This window comes from Bombus vancouverensis, chromosome 4 (genome assembly GCF_051014615.1).
Source record: "Bombus vancouverensis nearcticus chromosome 4, iyBomVanc1_principal, whole genome shotgun sequence".
NCBI lineage: Eukaryota > Metazoa > Arthropoda > Insecta > Hymenoptera > Apidae > Bombus > Bombus vancouverensis.
Genome location: NC_134914.1, coordinates 5,209,085 through 5,229,793, shown reverse-complemented (window position 1 = coordinate 5,229,793; position 20,709 = coordinate 5,209,085). Strand labels below are relative to the sequence as shown.

General features: G+C 45.7%; 1 protein-coding gene across 4 annotated transcripts in view; it reads right to left on the bottom strand.

Annotated features, from left to right (window-relative positions):
- LOC117160881 (acetylcholinesterase) overlaps positions 1 to 20,709 on the bottom strand; it is a 63,815-nt gene that overhangs the window by 8,657 nt on the left and 34,449 nt on the right. For 3 of the 4 annotated variants that reach the window (XM_076617832.1, XM_076617833.1, XM_033341940.2), the window contains 6 exons: positions 7,105 to 7,265; positions 2,722 to 3,045; positions 2,189 to 2,419; positions 1,297 to 1,588; positions 380 to 1,015; positions 50 to 211 (listed from right to left, as the gene is read on the bottom strand). In XM_076617832.1, the coding sequence (XP_076473947.1) occupies positions 50 to 211; positions 380 to 1,015; positions 1,297 to 1,588; positions 2,189 to 2,419; positions 2,722 to 3,034 (1,634 nt within the window). In that variant the 5' untranslated portion in view covers positions 3,035 to 3,045; positions 7,105 to 7,265. Of the gene's footprint in view, positions 1 to 49; positions 212 to 379; positions 1,016 to 1,296; positions 1,589 to 2,188; positions 2,420 to 2,721; positions 3,046 to 4,240; positions 4,480 to 7,104; positions 7,266 to 20,709 lie in introns of those variants that run through there. The other variant, XM_033341941.2, reaches the window with a different exon arrangement.

Below are 20,709 nucleotides of genomic sequence, written 5' to 3'. Positions count from 1 at the left end.
GTTAGAGATGCGAAGAAAAGATAAAAGCTGTGATCGCTCTTCGACTTACCCTGTTTTTGCAAAGTTCGCCCAATATCTCATCATTCTCTTGGACAAATTTATCTCCTCGGGCATGTATCCTTTCGAAGAATCCAACGGCTCGCCAAAGATGTAGCTGATTTCGTCCGCGTGCATCACACCGGTCCATCTTGGCCATGGGTTGTTCGCCGATCTATGGTTTTATGGAAAAGAAATCGGGGTCTCGTAAATATCGCGGTATAGGCGAAAGCCAGCCGAGATAAAGAAGCGAACACGTCCTTTTCGGACGAGTCGCATTGATCGTTTCGCCTACTCGTGATCTTTACTCCTTCTTTCCGATTCGATCGGACATGAATCTCACCTGTGTTTGTAATAATACATGTAAACGGTGTTCCCCGTATCGGCGTAACGGCCAGCAAATTCGTTCACGTTGCAAGTGAATTGATAGTCGCCGACGATTTTATCCAGGGCGTCGCGATTCATGTGAGGGTCGTCCGGACGTAGCCAGTCCGTGTACTCGTAGATAATGGCGTGCCTTCCGAACTGATTGACGTACGGATTTAATTCGGTAACGGCGCTAACGAACTGTTCCCTGCTGACTTTTACATCCTCGGCCATATCGATGCGAAACAGCTCGGTGAGATAGTAAATAATAAAGTAGAAACCTTCCTCGGTGTTCGAGCCCATCATGATGTTGGCCTTTTTGAAGGACGAGGTGGCCAGCGAGCGTTGTGGCGTCTCGTCGAGAAAGGCGCCGTCGATCACGGGAACGAATGGAAACTCGCAGATGCCCAGGGTGCCCCATTCGTTCTTCACCAATTCAATCGGATCCTTAATCAGCAGACAATCGATCACCTCTTGCAAGTTGTCGCGATCGTGAGGACAACCGACAGCTTCTGCCAATCGAATGCCGCGCATGATCGATTCCTCGCGCGAGATGATGGCCCATGGTGCTGTTGGAGAGCCAGACTGCATGATGGCTTGACTGAAGAGATGCCTGAAAGCCAGAGAAACACAGAATGGTGTCTCCGTTAAAAGTTGGCCAATCGTTTGGAAAATCGAAGCGGCCCTAAGTTCGAGACCACCACCCTCCTTGGTTTACGACGCGTATCGTCCAGCGGCAACTGGCGCTCGACCACAACGATATAATCGGCTGTTCGTCGAGGGGGTGATCTCCAACCGTCTATCGCGTAGCAGCGTCGATAGCAGTAGACATGGTAGCGGCAAGCAAAGAAACAAACAAAACAACGTAAAGTGACAAGGAGAAAAGGTATGCACCTTGATAGAGGCGAAAGGAGGTGCATAGAAACGGAAACGGCGCCCGCGCTCTCTCCGAACAGGGTCACGTTGTCAGGATTTCCGCCAAAGGCAGCGATATTGTCGCGGACCCACTGAAGGGCCATCATCTGATCAAACAGACCGGCGTTCCCAGGAACATCCGACGTTCCGAAGTACAGGAAACCCAGGCTGGCGACTCGATACTGCATCGAGACTAGAATCACATTCTCCTCGGACACCAGGGTTTTGTGATCGTAAACGTCGAGGGTCGCCGATCCGGAGTAAAAGCCACCTATAAGGATGTCGCGCGATTCCATCTCTCGAAAGAAACCTCTGCTTTCCAAATAGATCACACAGACGCACTCACGCACGCACGCACGCATGTACGCGCAAACACGATCAACCGAGTGTCAACTAGTGTCTGCGCCTATACACGGGATTTTTCGCAGACTCTCTTTTGCAATCCATCCGGATTAATTTCTTTCACATTGAGGAGCTTCGACTTCTTTTTGAACAACGCTTATTTCGTGACGGCCGCGCGCAAAGAAGCTGACGTTCGCGAACATTTCTTAAGCATTGCACGGAATATAAGTAAAATCGCAACGAGGCAACGCTCGTACCTCGCCAAATAATTTCGTACGATCGAGCACCTGTTGGCGCGATGCAACTTCCGTAGCGGTGTAAACGGCTTTCTCGAGCGTTCTTCCGATCATTTAGATGAAGTTTGGGTGAAAAAATAGCCGTCCTAAAATAACGGCGCGCGACGAAAATAAGCGTTTCTCGTTAAGAAGCGACCACCTGTAAAAGAACGTCGACCGCTGGCGACGGTGTGCTCTAGTTTCCACGAGCATGTCTAGTCTAAGGATGTGAACAGGTGTCAGCTGGAACTCACCACCGAATATCCATACCATAACAGCGGCATTGGTAGGCCTAGGCCGTGGCGCGACCACGTTCACGTAAAGACAGTCCTCGCTCAATGGTGTGTTTGGATTCCACATAGTCGCACCTGCGAAGTCGCCGAACACCGTGTCCAGAATCTGCACGCAGCTATTCGGTAGCGTAGTTGCGTTTAGGGTCCCCGACCAACGTTCCGCCGGTCTCGGATGCCGGAACCTCAGAGCTCCTGCAACAGAATCCCGTCCCGTTTGTCTCCTCCCAATCTCTCGTCTCTCAAACGATCCAGTTCGATTCCTTTCCTGTTTTTTCTCTTTTCTCTTATCATTACCGTTCGATTTTCCATTACTTCTACCTAACGATCTTTCGGCCGTTTTTCAGAAAAAGAGAAAGTTTCGCGGGAAAGACTTTCGAGAAGAAAGGGAAAATTTCCGAGAATAGCTCTCCGGGAGTAATCGTCCGGGTGAGGTAGCGATGAAAGGTTAATCATCGAATTTTCCAAGGCGATAGATCAGTACAGGTTGAACCTACCGAGAGGTTTCTGCGCGTAAGGGATCCCGAACCAGGCGTCGACCTCCTTTCCCGTGGTGGCAGTCATGGTCTTACCCTTGACCTTGCCCTTTCTGGTTTGTACTACCAGCGGATCGTCGTTCGAATTGAGGGCGGCTGGTCTAGGCAGCTCCTCGCTGCTTCGGAAATTCTTCGTATCCTCGTAGGACATGTCCGCATGATGTCTGCTTCTGTGAGACGGCGTGCACCAACAGACGTCCAGTTGAACGAGTACCGTTAAACTTAGCACCATCAGGGCCTCGAACTTGCTCAAGGAGCTTCGGTTTCTTGACATCGTGTCCTCGCCTAAAACACCACATTGCTCGATTCAACGTCGTGCTTTTTTTTTGCCTTTCCCTCGCGAAACGGTCGTTGGCTTTCAAACGAGTTCGAAGTTAGAGAAACGTGTCGACCGTATTCGAACGCACTCGTAAAAAGGAGTTGGTTTCTAACGCGACTCCGGTTCGTGAGACAAAGCGAGATGGAAGCCTACTGCTGTGAGAGACAAACGCAACGCAGGGTGGTTCATTTCGATGGAAACTTATTCTTTATGTGCGTCGGCAACGATCGTTACTTTCTTGAGGCGATATCGCGCGAGAACGAGATTTGGCCTGCGATCCGATTCACGATCCATTCACATCGTCATTTCGATAATGAAAAATAGGGTCGGTCTTTGTTCGTCTGTGTATACCGTACGTCTCATTGCGGACGAGTTTTCTCTCGTTGCTTTCATCTATCGAACTCGCGCTATTTACTCGACGATTAAATGCACCATCTTTCGGTACGCGCATCTCTTTGCCGTGACTCATGGAATCGGTTCGTGTAAAATTTCGAGCGTTCGTTTCTTCGATTGTTCGCGCTGTCTTCGATATTCGGAAACCAAGCCGACTTCCCGTAGGTGTCTAAACGTTCCATGATTTTGTCCGCAAAATTAATTTTAATTTCCTTGGAAAAAAGTTCTGAAAATCGAAGGATCTCTTCGTCCAGCTGTGCACGACTGTTTTGTATTTCCTACATGTTAAAAGGAAACATATCGTGGCGATTCTATACGAAGGTCCGCGTTGATTGGTCATTTCCTTCTACGTGTTCCGTCTGTGTGGAGCGTTGGTCACGCGCGATTACACGCAGTATCTAAGTGTTACACGCGGAAGCATACGTGAGAGAAATAACAGATTAGCTGTCATCGGGAATGATAATTTATCGCCGGCTGTCTTTTCGTTTAATATTCAACGTTTAAAGACAAGTATTACCTGGTCGCTTTTCGTTTTCGTTTCCGTTTTAATTTGGAAGAACTGCGTTTTGGAAAGTGATTTAAGCGCCACCCGCAAACAGATTTTCTTGCAAGATTACCAACGTTGATAAACGATTTCTTCTTGTTCGCTAACGAATCCTTCGCGAAGATCGTTCCCGATACAATCGTCCAACGATTCGAACAAACCCCGTCACCGTTTCTTTTATCTACCATGAAATTTATTTTCATTTTCAACTGTGTTCTACTTACCGAAATCGTTAGGCAAATGAGACGATGCTAAGCTTCGCACAATGACAATTTCGTTGTTTGAAAATTTTCCACAAGGTAGAACAAGATTGATTGTCGGTTGCCCGGCTACGTTTCGTCATACACTTTGCAGGGTGGAATCCGGGTGAAGAAAAGAGGAAGTTCGAGCTAGGGACGCGAGGTACCTTTCTATCGAGGCATAGGCAGACACAGAGGCTACGAACGCAGCTCACGTAAAAGGTTAGTTGTCCCCCTTGTCGCGGTGGCAGCATCGTGCAACGGGCGATAACTCACGAGTTCATTACGAGAATCATTGCAAGAACTAGTTATCTCACGTTTGTTTCGCTATTTTCAACGTGGCGTTCAGATCTTACGTAATCGGTCGCTTGCGGATTCAACGGACTTCTCGTTAATGATCGTCGGACGTTTTTCTCGTATTTTACTACACGATTCCCCGCATCGATTAACGCTACATTCTTTCGTCTTCCATTCAATTTTACTTTAAGGTTAACTTTAAGGAATATCTCGAGTTTGAACGCGATTTGAAAAAATTCTCATTGACAGGCATGAATTTTTCTTTCAATTATACGTGTATATTAAATATTTTCTCAAAACGTTACGAATCCTCCCCGCTTGCTAAAATGACATCCAGATTGGAATGTAAAAATCCGACGACCGTAGCAGGGTTAACGATGCCACTATGATTCTACGATTAAGATCTATTCGCTTTATTTCGTGGAATGTGCAAGGAAGTTTCAGAACGGCTGAAAATGAAAACGATACGGAGTTCGAGTCTGTTTTCGCTTCGAAATTCGATTAGCGTGCGCGGACTATCGACGAAGAGAAGAGAGTGGAAGATAGCAGGGCGAAAAAAGGTGCAACCTCGACCTCGCTTTTTTTTTCAAGTTTCCCGTTTCTTCGGGACAGTGGACATCGAAGCTGGCAGCCACTCGGCCCAGAGACCCGTCGTTTATCCTGACTGATCGATACAGCCATACCTCTCGTTTATTTATGCTCCTTGTCGCGTCTCTTTTCGCGTTTCTCTTAATCCTCGTTTTTCTGGGCAAATCTGCACGTGGTTAGCTACTCGGCGCCGGCTTAGTTTGCCATACGCTCGAAAGTTCAGTCGGAGCACACTCGACTGATGTCGATCGTAATAATCGAGATTTCTCTCGATCTCGTGCAAGCGATTGCTACGGTGCAAGTAGCATACATATATGTATATCTAGAGACGATCGTGGCTTGTATCGCAACTTTTACGCTGGCTTTATAGGTTAGATCTATCTGTATCCTTTGCATACATCGCGATTATCTCCTAATTAATTCCTTGCCATTTTTTTAGCCATTTTTTTTAGCCATTTTTTTTCTTTTCTTTCTCCTTTCCTCTTGTATCTTATCGCCGGTTTAACAAGTAAAGAAAAAATCGATTTACGATGAAAACTTAGCGAAAGCGCGCGAAATCGGATATAGAGGGATGCAATAACATCGTCGCTGTACGTATATCAGTCAATAAACGTTCTATTACGTATGCGTTCGTGTAACGAGCAATTCCGGAGAGTGTTCCGGAAAATATAGCGCCGAAATTTGCCACGGCGCTTGGAAATCGAACCGCTCGATTAAACTGGTAAAATCCACCTATGCCTCCCAGTGGAATTTCCTGCACGCGAGATTTTGCATCGTTTTATTGCAAGGCTACTGCGTTATCAGTCGGCCGTGTTATCTGCTCGGTTTATTTGTCGAAATTATCCGCCATTGTTCCATTGGAAACAGAGCTTTTTAAACTCGCTGGTTCAACTCTGTTAACGTTAACGCGGATTAACGGCACGTGTCGTCGTATCGATTTTCCTTAAACGCGAATGAACAAAAGAAAACGTTCGTGTCGATTATTCGAATTAACCTAAGGGACCAGAAAATGTTGGCGGTTGCGTGTATCAATCATGCACCCTCGCTTTCCGCAAAGTGGATCGTTCGATAATTAATTACGCGTGTGCTGCGTCGACAGGGCGAAGAAAAAAGAATTCTACCAGCTCAACAGGCTCCCTCCGAGTTTATGTTAATTTTTGAATAAATACGGCGATATCGTAATTTTCATCCATAATGCGCGAGATCGTTCTGTACGATCGTATAAACTCGAGGCTAATCTAGACGGGCACGAAAACCCAGGGAAACGTATAATTACGTCGTCCGTATCGCGGAATGGCACATAAAGAAAAAATATATTTAAAAGCAAACGAGGTTCGAACCGAAAGTTTCGTTCGTTGGCGATTTGGCTGGACTTTCGCTGATTTCCAAAGGGAGACCGAAGGGAATGCCGCATGCGTTTTCGAGACAAGATATCAATCTGTACTCTTGATGGCGCGATGAATGGCCAGCGTAGCGTACCAATTAGACCGGCAGTCCGTACAAAAGGCAGACCAGCTTTGATTTCGAGCTATTCGATTCGCTTCCTCGCTCCGGTCCAATTAGTTACTTACTTCCGTGGCTCCCTTCTTCTCGTCAATGCCAATCCGTTCCTTAGGCTTGGCGAATGATTTTTCCGAGACCGAGGGAAGATCTTGGTTAAACCGGAATCCAGGAACAAAATGAAAACCGAATGGAAAGAGTAATGATTTTGAAACGAGAAACAAGGAAGACCTACGAGAATCGCGATTTCGCTCAATTAGGTCATTCTCATTATCCCTCTTATCGATCTTTATACATTGTATCTCGACGTCCTATTCTGAAACAGCTATCTGGACATTTTTTCTCGGATACGTGGCGGAAAAAGGACGAAAAAATAAACGGATCGGATTTTGACGGATTCATCCGTGTTCGAAAATTGTAAAAGAAAAGAAAAGAAAAGAAAGAGTGAGTTGCGGCGTACTTACGGTGTCCAAGTCTAGATGTGGAGATCTTAGGTATTTAAAAGTGAGGTAACGGCGAAGATGATAGCGGAGGTGGAAGAAAAGCCCTTCCTTCGATCCTGCGAGGGGCAGATCCGCTTTTCCGCCCTTCCGTCTACATTCCAAGTTCACGGATCATCGCTTGGCTGCAACAGCGGGAGTGGAAAATTGAGTGAGGAGTGTGGCAATCATGAGTGAAAAATTCGATAGGTCGAAAGATCAGGCGACCGTTAGCCCCGGGAATTACGAGATTCCGGTACATCGTCAAATCTTTCCCCTCGAAAGAACCATCGCGCATTTTCCTACGAAGGGTGAATCGTCGAAGAATATGGCTCGAATGCTACCCCGAACGTTGCGAGAAATAAAATCGAGAAATTTGATCCTTAAACATAGTCGGAATACAAGGATCAAGGAAGCAAGCACAGGAGAAGAGAGAAAGAGAAGAAAGTTTGTTGCTTTTATTAGAAAATCTTTTCAAGGAACAAGACTGCATCCTATCTGTGTCGTGTTCGAGCCATTAGGAGAGCCATTATCTTTGCTCTTGAGAAAATATTTCTCTTCGAGATTTTTCCCAAAGACACGGAGAAATCCGTAAGTCTCGTTGGCCGACGACGTCAAGGAAACTGAAAATCCATTCTCATTTCGCGCGTGTCTCGGATGATTCTTTAAATTACGACAGAGATTATACTTTATGCGAAAGACGCAAATGCTCTAAGATGAAACCTCGTTTTCTAGTCGAAATTTTAATTCCTTCGTTATACAAATCTCGAAGGGGAAACAACTGCGATAGCCAGGGGCACCTGATAAATTTATGACGACGTAAATAAACGAAAATCGTAAAATTATGATAACATTCGAATGTAGCTGTATCATCGTATCTAATTCTTAGATTATTCATATCTGTCTTAGACTCTAGAATGAGTCTCGCTACGACGATTTTTCCTTCGCTATTTCGGTTTCAGCTGATCCATTGGCCAGAGGCTCCGTAAATTCTGCACCGGTCGACTTACACCAGGCAAATAGACCGAGTATACACGTACGCGGAACAATTCAGGAATTTCTAATAAGCGTATGTCCCACTTTCGAAATTCATTTCGAGGCTGCAGCGCACGGTTCCCCGCCTCGCGGGAACGCGGATAATGAATTTGGATCGCAAGATATTCGGTGCGAGTACCGTTCTCGCTTCTTCTCCGTAAACCTAAACTTGTCTTCCGCCCTGTAATTAACATTACGTCGTACAGCCTTTTCTTTCTCGTCTTGTGTCGTTTCCGTCAGAATTTTCTTCCTCGAGTTACCGATTGATAACCCGTTAGAATGCTAATTGACATTGATCGATGAAATAAAGCCTTATCTTATCTATCCGCTCTTTACGACGCTGACAGTCGTTAAATAAACGATGATGTTTTAAAAATAATTGCACACAAAATTACTCGAACATACTTGAACACTTCCTATTACATGTAGATTTATATGTGTACTAAAGAAAACATTTTGATATCTCATTAGCGCTGTAACGAGGCGTCGCGGTTATGCCGACGAAATTAGTAAAGACTGAAACGAATCTGGAGATGCATATAGAAGTTACGAGATATTTATTGGAAGCATAGATACACTTGCCAACGATCAGCAAAGTAAATAGGTACAATATTTGAACAGTGAATTAGTCGCTACATTAATAAGCTACAATTTGTAGTGAAATCATCTGTAGCACTAATTAATATGTTTATGACTACTATTCGTACTACATACTAACTTTTCACTAACTCTACATTTGCAATAAAAGCTTCGTAACTTCTTGATTGGTTTCGAATTCTACGATTGCAGTCACGATAGTCGTGTTTCGCTACAGCGCTAACGAAATTTCAAAAAGTTTCGCATAATGCATATAATATATTCATAAAAGAATTCTATGGTTAGTATTGAAATACTTTACGTGTAGGTCGTCTACCGTACGTAGAATGGCGGGAAGACTAAAACCAGATTAGAGAATAGGTGGTATTCGGAAGATTTTGAAATTTAACGGATCGACGATTCCATGGTGCTAAAGATGCTCGTACCGCAACACGGCATTGTGTAAAAACCGTGTCGGAATTGAAGCGAGCGTCGTCGAAAGGACGGCGTGTAAAGATTCGCAGGGAAAGATTTCCCAAAGGTGAGCCAACGTGGGGATTCATTTTCCGGCTGGAGGCCGTTTCCAGTAAAAAAAGCTTCTTTTTTCGCGTCTCGTTTCATTGTTGCGAATGGTACGGTGCAAGCTGGTCGCACGGCAGTACAGCAGAGGACAGGGTGCTAGAGAAAGAACGAGAGAAAAGAAGAGAGAGAGAGAGAGAGAGAGAATTTATCGCAATGACAGTCGGGCGAGAGCTTCGCTGCCGGATAGAGGCGCAACTTGCTGCGAGTTCCTGACCTCGCTTTCCAGCATTCCGTACACGCGAAACAATTAGTTTACTTGGCCTGCGGCGATACAATTTCGGGGAAACAAACGAGAAGACCCGGTTTTCCGGTTGTCCCTGTTCGATTCTTGCACGATTTCGACCGGGAAATGATACTCGTGATTCCGTTATCGGTAAAAGTATCTGCCCGTTTCTTTTTTTATTTCACTCGTTGAAATTACCCGGCCGTATAGCCTCGATAAGAATAATAAAACATGTATTACGGTTACGTTTGTTACCGCGTATTTCCATCGGCAACTTTGCAGGCAGACACTTTCGATGATAATATCGCTGTATCGCGTAGGAGAACAGATTTATCGGACGATGCTTAAGCAATAGCCCGATGATCGATTTCGTCTTATCTTATCCGTCTAGTATAATTTGTAAGGAGAAGTTCTTTCAGCGTTCGTAGGAGCAAACACACACGCAAACACGAGACACAAATGGTGTAGAATCAAACTGAAAGTATACGTATACGTGTATGTATGTAAGTATGTACTAGGGAATAAGTTGAAACGACGAAGGAAACCTTCTCGCCTGAATCTCGATCCTGGTATTTTTCCGATAACATAGAGAGGAAGCTTTTCATCGTTCGAACAATGCGCGTAAGGAGTCTTTAAATGCAAAGGGCCGTGATTCCGTGCCGACAACCACAAAAGTGAGCACTGAAAACGCCACGAGTTCGCGGTCCACCGCTTGTCCGCGAAAACAATGCCGCTCGGCTTTTAAATAAAACTGCAACTCGTAATGGGAATCATTGTTCCTGCCTCGATGGCAACAGAGCTATATTTATTGTTCGGCCCGTTCGGTTCGTCGTCAAAAAACGTTTAAACGAAGCAGTTTCATTCGACGTTCATCTATCGGCCCGAATAATTTCCCCCACGGCAGCCTGTGTCGCAAAGCGTTTTTCAATGCGTCGCACCGGCCCCGAGATTCTGCAGGAAACAAAATCGGCCGCGAGATTTACCGACTTGGAAATCGAACCAGAGTTGCGAATAATTTTTCATTTCCAACCGTCTGCTTTCATAGATCCTATGGTTTCGGTGGCTTCTGCCATTAATCTTCCCTCGATACTTGAAAACTGATTATCTCTTGTTTATTTAGATTTTGCGGCCGGATCCTGCAACGTAGATTGTAACGAAAGCGCGTTGAAACGGAACGCGACTACTCGAGTTGCGCAATTTTATACGCGTAATTTCTCTGTAATTATGTGCAAGCTGCGTAATTAGCAGAGATACCGTGGGTCTTGTTAAGATTCGTCTGATCATACGATACGGCTATTCGGATTCAGGGAAGTTCAATTTCTTCGCGGGTCTCGCCACTCTTTAATTATTTCGTCGTAATTTGCTGGAAAAAGAATGCTCGGAGAATTCAATCTCCAGAGAATTCTTTCTCCGCAGGCCACGGGTAAATCGCGATCTGCTCTGCGGCCTGACAAGCGGAGAGGATACACCGAGGAGACGAGAGACTGGCGAAATACGACGCGAGCCGAGGCATCAACAATTCGACAGCAACTTCCAGGCCTAATAACGCTAAACTAAAGCTGTTGCGCGTGCATACGTGCAGCAGAAAGTTTGTTACGGAACTCGCTGAAACGAACGCTGCAAAGCGGTTTATTTACGTGCCGCGCGTATTCCTAGCCTCGATTCCGTGTTTCTCTGCAACAGCTATCGATTTATTTGTATCTTCGAACCGTTTCGCTTTTGTCGCGTCTTTTTCTTCTTTTCCTTTGTCGATTTATTAAAAATCTACGAGACATCCGCAGTCTCGTAGTTGCGTCAGTTTCCTGCCGTTGGCATTAATACTATCTTATCATGTTTATCCTCCTTTCTAATTTGCTGCAAATAAGACACGTTCGTGTTCGAGTACTGCCACTTATTGTTTAATTGAGTCGATCAAGGTCGAGACGATAAATAGGGAAAAAAACGATGAATTATTACGCATTGGAATAATCGTGCGATGGAGATAAGGACGAAAGCAGGCAGGGGAGAAAAGGCTGAGAGGAAGAAGGGGAGAAGAAGGAAAGTGGAGATTCGGCTACGCGAAAGCAAACGCAGCAGAGAAGGAAGACAAACAAGAGGTGGTTTGGGAGTCGGTGGTGACCTAGAGGTGTCACTGGGTTAGCGTGTTCATGGGCCATCCATAACCCTGATACGGGTGATACACACTCGGTTTTAGCCTGTCATAGGTTGGCATGCAGCCCTGCGGGTACAACGGCGCATCTACATACGAACGTTTCATGTTCCACTTAAGCGTTCTTTCTCATCCTAGGCCTGCACGCAACCTGTGAACTAACCCGAATCGATCGAGTTCCGATCAGATCGAAAACGAACGCAGGCTATTTAAATCGGTGGGAATCGAACGACGACCGACGCGTACCGATTTAATAACCTCGCAGTCATCTAACTGGATGAATCGTTAGCGATAACGAGCGCTACCGCCTTCCAGTAATTTCCTTTGTTGCGCGATGAAAGAATTGGCTCGATAACGAACGAAACAAAAGCATGGACGAAACGGCACAAAAGAATCGGATATCGCCGATGCGAAAGTATAATCATGGTGATTCAACGAATGCATCTGCATCGCAACGAAATCTACCTCCGTTTTGTCATTTTTATGGCATCGATGGAAAGGTTCTATGAAACGAAAGTACCGAGTTGCGGCACCGATTGATGTGCAACGGCACTCACAATCATGCGCCACATTCTCATTTTCTTTTAATAGAAAATGAATCACAGCAAAGGCGTATTACTGTCTTGCCACTCGCTTGTATTCCAAGCTTAATCCCGTAAGCGATTGGGATTAACGCGCTTCGAATACCCGCGAAATTAACATCTGGAATTCGATCTAAAATAGAAGAACGCTGGAAAATCGGCTTGCGATCGTCCCATCGGAAAACGATAATTGACAACATTAACTAATCGAGCGAGAGGCGGAACTACCGATGGGTGTGAGTTTGATTAGCGAAAAGCGAAAAACACGGAATCAAAGTGGAGCGAGAACGATCGAAGCGAAACAGGTCTGGCGGCGAACAAAAGAGAAAAATGGCAAGTCGGTGCATTATCGAAAGTGGAACGACGAAGAAAGATATCATAACGAGAGGGTGGCTGAACAGACGGATGAAACGAGTACTCCGAAATCCATTCATTCACATTCAGCAGAAAGTTTTATTAGCGGAACCGAGCGTCTACCAGCTGCATTCTCTACGCTCTCTGACGTTTTCTGTCATTTTAATCCCTCCACTCGTCTCGATTTACAGCCGCAGAATGGAAACGGTGTCGCGTCTTCGTTCGCCAACATGGTTTGTACTGCCGCGCGAAACGGATATGAATTTGTCAGCGAATTTTCGAACGGTGTAAGCCGCCCGATGACGAACCACGTGCACCACGTAATGAGAAAATCGACCGCGATAAAACCCGCGACCAACTACCGCATTTACGTCGACTCGTTGCTGTCTTGAAAATCCGTCGCTATTGCCTGTTTCGTCCAGGGTATCCATCCTTTTGTTGTCTACTTTGCATCCTGCTAATTTTCCCACGGCACGGCTAAAGTCGGACAAGGGACCGAGGTTTTGTCCACGAGATTGCTTGCATCGATTTTAGTTTGTAAGTCGCTTTGTAAATAGCCTGGATACTTCGAGAAAGTCGTTCATCGGTATCGCGGCGAAACTTTGAGCCGAGTTTCACCGCGTACAAGGAACAGACATCCTCGTTCGTCAGCGGACTCGTCAGGTGCATCTAGAAATCAAAGTTTCCAGCGAGAAATGAATCTTTCTTTTCATTTATAAGATCGTTCAACGAGGAAATATAGGTTTCTCGAAATTAAACGAATAAAATTCGATGGTGGAATTTCCAAGTATTTTTGGCTACGCGTATTTTACGCGTAACAAGTATGCGACTCGTAGCTGACGGAATATCCCGCGGTCGAAACAACCAATTACCTTCTCCTCGTTTTATCTGCAACGTTTTGTGATCCGCTGCCGATGCAAATACGACGAACACGTTTGCAATGATTCGAGCATCGAAAGGATGATCGAATAGACAGGCGGTAAACTTTTTGCGTTCGTGCGCGAAGAAACCGTAGGTTTCGAATCAACCGACGATCCATCGAGCAGTGGGGAAAACTGGAAGAGGAAGAACAGCGAGGTAACTTAAGCAATCGTCGAACGAAGGAGAACAAAAGAAATGCACGGGAACAATACACGGCAAGGTTATTCGAGAGAAAAAATTCCGACAGAGTAGCGGTATTTCATCTTGATTTCGAGCGATTAAACGAAAGTGGAGCGATGCAGGAGAAGGGAGTTCGGGCAGGATGCAAAGAAACGTGCCAGTCGAGCATCCCGCGTCACGTGTAGGAATAATCGGACGGCCTGAGGCCAGGACTCTGTTGTTTCCCTGACAATGCCGAGGAAATTTTCGGTCGTTGCATGAATTTGGCAGGAACAATGTATCACGTTCGGCCGGCGCGGCGAGCGGGTAAGTAGAGGCCAGAACCGCAACGTATCTGCAGTACAAGCTACGTTCGTAACACGGTACAACTCTGCAGAGTTGCATCGTGTGCGCGCACGTTTATGGGTTGGCGCGTGTACAAAGGCACATGGACCAAACATATACAGACCTACCAAACGTGTATATGCATGCCTGTACAATGCGCACATAAGGATGGAAGAGCACGTGCAAATATACGCTCGCAAACACGGTTGGCCGAGCAGCCGAGAAGCGACGCGATTATCTCGGTGACGTCGTTTCTCTCCTGGACGTGGATGAGTTATAACGTTCAATTTCAGAGAAGACAATTGACGCTGAGAACGGATGAGACCGAGTTCAACGAAGGATATACGACGAAAATCACGATTACGTTGGAAGATAGGCTACAGGGTTCGAACGTAGAAAGAAGAAGGAAAAATTCGAACGCAGGACGTGACATCGAAGGATCAGGATTTCGATGGCGAAGCTCGGTGATCCTTGACCCGGTTGCTGCGACCGAGCCAAATATTAACCCAACCTGTGCTCCGAAGCCTGTCTTTAGAAAGTCGTTAAAACGAAAGGTCTGCTCTTCTTAAACCGCGACACCGTTTCACGGCTCGTTACTGTCGCGGCTCGAGGTTCCTCTGGCATATATTAAAATAATAATGAGGAGGGTGTCTACATCCTCACCGACGGAAAGTCCTATCGAGTTTCGTTCGACGTTGTCGCGACCTGCAGGGTAAAACGGAACAAACGAATCGTGAGCCGATATCGACAGGAAGTCGCGAAAAACGCTACACGGACGCGCGATCGTCGGATAACCCGATAGTCTTTCTGCTGTCCTTCCGTTGAAACGACGCAACTCCGATGTTCGCGAATCAATTTATTTACTCGCATATCAAACGGAAAAAAGATCCATCGACTCACCTGTATCGATGTGATTACGTGAAAGGCAGCTTCGTATTTAGGCTTCGAACAGTGCCAACGATTTTGCCTATTTTCTAGCCATTCGACTAAACATTATCACCGAATGGAGAGCATCGATCGATATTTTACAAAGGACGATAAATCGCTTTAAGCAACGCGACCCGAGCGACCTCCGATTTCTTCTCGAGGGAAACCTTTGATCCCTTCTTTTCCTTTGTCTTTCATCGTGATATGCCACGCTCGAAACTAGATCGTCTCCGTGCGATCGTATCGCGTGCAAGTGCATGTACGACAAGCACGCTAGCACTTTCCCTAAATGGAGACTAAATGTTTGCGCATCGAAAGTGTATGGAAGCTACGGTGATAACGTCGATGCCAAGAAGAGAGTTTCGACGATGCACCGCGTCAAAAAGCAGATGCAAACGTAGAGGTGTTTCGAGAAGAGAGGTGTTTCGGAATATCGTTCTTCGACTTTATCTTCGTGAAAAATTCCGAATACCCTCGAAATCGTATGGCGGAAACGCAACTGACGCGATAATCTTCTTGTCTAACCGTTTGGAAACCAACTTGCACAAGTCGTAAATAGTTTTCACAGCACGCTGTACACTAGCGTACGCTCGACGGTGAAACTTCGTCGTCGTCGGATAGACCCCATTCCTCGCAAAGTGAATCGCGTTTGTAACCGTTGATCGAAATAATTTATTTACATGTAACGATGCGCTTGTGTTCTGCCGCGGTTTGAACAAATAAAGTCGATGGAAACAGTTGCGGTCTGAACACGGACGTACGAGGCGTTGAGACGCATTCTTTGTATTATTCGATCTGAGTTTCTTGTCATGGCGGAAAGGATCATTCGATCAGCGAATCTTAACGCGAGAAAATTAAAAATATATGCGAAAGAAACGCATTGATCTTAGGATGCACGATCGAGAAACTTTAGGGTCTCGTACTCGTTAATATGTACAGCAAAACTTTTATGCGATAACGTAGACGGCAAGTTCACGCGAGCCGCAATGGAACGCTGGCAGTGAAGCGAAGTGCCAGCCTGAACCAGACACCAAGACCCGTATATTCGTTCGACATCGAATTAGCCTTTCGTTCGCTTCTTACCGTCTCCTTTTGTTTTCTTTTCGATCGACGTTTGCGATCCAGCGCGTCGCAGTCCGCGCAACGCAGCAACTCTGCAGATTTCGATAACGCGGAACGTTTAAAGCGACGATTCCTCCTCCCTTGCAGTGGAACCGAGGCGAGTCTAGGCACGATATCGATGATTCTCGTTCGAAATAAACTGTTGCGAGCTTGCATCGTGGTCCTTTGCGACGTGAAAGCGCCTAGCGGAAAGCTCGAGCCGCTCTACAGATTGAAAAGCTATTGGAATACCGCGACTCGGATAAGTCGAGTGTTAATCGCCAGGCTCAAAGAAACGCGAGCGGGGCCGGTCTCCTCTTCTTCTTTTCCCGAGAGCTTTTCGCTTCTTAAAAGCTCTCGGAGTCGGTGCTTGCGACGTTAACATGCCTGAAAAATATTTTCTGTTTGCCGCAGATGAACACTTACAACTGCGAATACTCGGGCAATAACGTCGAGTTTCCAAACAATCGACAACAACGGTGTTTCTCTACTTCCCCGATAACGCGTCCACGCGATTACTTCGCATTGGAACTGGCGAAAACTGCTACCCCGTGACCGGTGTCTCCTCTTTCGTTCCAAGTATTCGCGCGATTCGTCTCGTAACATTCATCGTCGAATGTTAATGTACAGGAGGAACGACGCGTAACGAGTACAGTTCGATTCGTTTACTTCGCTTGGAATTGCTCTACTGAATTTTTACGCGTAATATCGAGCATCCGGTTGGTTCGGACATTTGGCCTCATCGAGTTCGATGCAGCCTTTCGACGCCAGTTCACGGTGGCAATGCGTCGGAAACTGCTGCAGCCGCAATGCAGCTCCGGTGCAAAGAAAAATCGTTCGTAGCCGGATGCACCTGTCCTTTCTTTTTTTTCGTTCCCTTACACGAGCATCCGTCGCGTTCCGTCAAATCCTATCGCGATGCACGTAACAAAATCGAGACGCTGATAATTACAATCGTTAGTAAATTTCGAGTCTCGAGAGCGTCCTTGTAAATCGATGATTCGCGTTGACGTAGACGATTCGTTGATATCGATTTTACCAACGAACGGAGTTTCTCTCTCTCTCTCTTTCATTCTTTCTCTCCTTCGTACAAGCTGTTTTTCAGGCCAGGTGTAAAACGTTTTATCGTGCCAAAAAACTCATCTAGCCAGAGTGTAATTTCGAGTCCTTGCCGGTTAAGGAAGTCACGTGACGTTTAAGTCATGAATAAAAAATCAGGCTGCGGGGGGTCTAATGGAAGGCAGATTGACCCGATTAGATAAGAATCTATCGCGAAAGCTGACACAATGAGCGTAACGGATAGCGGTATAACAAATGGAGGAAAATCTGGCAGGCCAAGTTTCGCGTTAACTGCCGCGCCACGGAGGTCTATGTTCTACTTGCCGGCTGACTCTGTATCTTCACCTTCTACTACGCGCCACTACGTACTTACACTAGCAGTGCCAGCACTACGTCGCCACGTTGAACGAGTGTTTCGGAGATACTAGGGCAAACGTCGTTGATACCGTCATTTCATGCGATCATTAACGAATCAAAGTCGTTGATTGCTTTCGAGTTGGATGGAATTAAAGTCCATCGCATCTCTCTGGCCATCGTTCTCGAAAGGTATATCACAAGTAGAAAGGGAACGTCAGAGAAGATAGAGTGGTCGACAGGATGAAAGGTTGTCGGTGAACGGGACAGTGAGATAACAAAGGAAGAGAAAACGCGAGGAAATTACGGGAAAGGAAGTTTCGTCTCTGTTCGAACGAAGCAGTTCGGACGTTATTGCGCACGCTCTTTTTACGTTTATTTCCCTTTTGTTCCACCTACGAGCAACTAGTCTAGATTTCTTCAGAAAGGTAAACGAACGCCACCGAGGTAAGTAAAATTACCGATGAAAATTATTTGAAAAGTATTCGCGTTCTGTCGCCATATGGAAAACGTTGCAGTATTCGAATAACGAATATAGTATAACAAATATTACAGATAGAAAATGATTTAGTTTAATCTAGCAGAATGGCAATCTGGCAACGAGTCTCGTCACGCGATGTGCCAGCCGAAATGGTATAAACAGTTACGTGTCAGCTGACACAAAGCCCTAGAAAAGGGACCGTAGATGGGTGGCGGTGGAAGGTAAACTGGTAAGTCGTAGGGGATAGGGAAGGATAGATTAACCTGGTTAGATAAGGATCTAAAGAGAATGTGGCGGCATGATAGAGCCTCGAGGGTTAGCTGCAGGTGCGACGACGGTTGGTTGCAATAGTAGTTGCTTTCCTTTAAAGTAAGGCGAGCCTTTAATATCCTCCAGCAATTTCTAATATTACGCTTACTTGGGTAACGATAACAACTTTTTTCTCATTTCCTTCGATAAATTGCTTAAAGAATATTTTTACGTTCCATCGTACGATCGATTTCTTTCGTTTAGATCTGCCTTTTCTTTCGTCGCATCGTATAACAAAACGACGTATCTATTGTGATTTAAATTTTCCCTTCCTTTTCCCTTTCCCTTACATTTTTCACGTTTTTAGCAGCGTTTACTAGAAACAGCGTGGAAAGGGTTGATTTGGTAGAAAAGAAGCAGAATAACGGGCAAGCAAAGTTGAGGCAGCAGCGTGCCTTTGTTGTTGGGAATTGCAGACGCGCGCAGATTCGCCGCGATTACGGTCTCGTGCGAATAAAGGCCAACGTCCTTATCAGACCGTTGATCTCGACACTTATCGATATCGAGATGTACTTCTTTTTTTAGGGGACATCGACGATCGGACTATTATTCAATTTCCAAGACTCGTTTATTTCTGTCCTATTCTGTCGTCGGATTAAACCACGATCGAATCTTTCGATAACGTGAAATATGCCGTCCGAGTTAGAATTCCCGGGCCTAAGCCGAAACGATTTGTCGTTATCGTCGAGAGCGAACGGCTGTTTCACTTAAAACGGCTGATTCTAACGAAACTCGAATTTTTCATTTTGACCACGTTTTATGTTTACGGTAAACGTATGCAGGAGAAACGTACGGTAGTATAATAGTTGCCAAGACAAGTTTCCAGGCTCTGGTTTATTTTAACTGGGAAGCTCGGAAAACGAGAGGGTCATCGAAAACTCTGCGAAGATTAACTGAAATCGTTAAGAGTTAATTAGCGCGAAAACGTGACTTCGCAACTATAGCAGCGTATTACGGAATCGCAAGCTCCCAGGCGTTTATGCAAACCAAGTGAATTTTACTCGATTCACATAGGATATACGACATGCGTGATATACGACCGGCTTTACGCTTAACGATATTCGTAGTATTCGACTATGAATTTTCTCGTTCAGCTAACCGACAACCAGCCGAAGCTATCCACGGTGAGATTCGTAGTTTTCACGATCGTTTATTTTTCACGGAACAGGTAGAGTCTCGGAGGAATCGCTGAAAGAAGAACGGCGCCCAAGTGATGGTCGGAGAAAGAAAAGTTGGAGAAAGGAAAAAATATTGACTCGACCCTGTTTGCCTCGACCCATCTGAATTTCATCTCACTTTCAGCGACGCGTATATAGTACGTATAGACGGGTTCTCGATCGACGTCGTCGCGACACACAGACGCTGTATTAACGGCACATTGATTCGGTCGCGAGCAGTGAAAAATAGTCGGACAACGGGAGGAAATGCATAATTGTGGAATCGAGCGTAGTTAGGTCACGGTTCCTATTTTTAGTCGGTACTGATTGTGAGTTCAAACGAAAGCAAAGGCCAGCCGTGTGTGTCCAACGTTTACTTTACACCGTCGCTCTACCGTCTACTGCCACTTCTTTCTCTTCCTCCCCTTTTCCCGCCCTCCTCCCACCCCCAATTCCCCCCTATTTTCTCTCTTTACTCCCTTTCTTTCTTTGTCAGGTACACAGAAACATACACACACGCGTACCGACTCTCTCTTTGCAGAGCTTTTGACACGACCCTTGATCCGACAAAGCTTCGGCGCGCCAAGCCACGGAAAAACGAGCTTCCACGCGCACCAAGCACACGTCAATTTTCTTTTTGTCACGTGTATAACCTTGTCATTGTTTTTTTAACGCCCTCGACGACCATGAGAGTGTGCTGCACTCCCCGAGAGCGCTAAATATATTATGGGTGGCGACGCGCGTGAAACCATACAGCATCGCGTTTCAAAGCGTGTGCGCGGGAAAAGCCGAATGACAAATGGTCGCGGGAGAAAGACGAAAAGAAAACAAAAGAGCTAATGAGAATCGCGGCTCTTCGAAATTCGATTCTCCTTTTGATCCGCGCTGCTCGAGCGTCGTGTCGAGTCGTACGCTGAAACGATGATCTAGAATCATCGCGATGAAATATCTTTCAGTTACCAGCTAGGTCAATACGGTGTACTATTTTTATATATGTTCTTATCTAGCGAACGAGTAAATAGATTTGAGAAAATATTGTATCGAGCATATTTCTTCAAAACATCTTTCACCTGTCAAAGATAAGCAGATATTACGATCACGTCGTTACACGGACGATCAACATGCACGATCGTTTGTTTTTATCGATCGCAACTTTGCGCATGATTCGGCTCGATTTGCTCGATTCCATCGGATTTTGCTGTGTACGACAGGGCAAATGTATGTCGAACGATTACAAACGATACGTTAGCGGATATGTTATTTAGCAAGTACAGGTC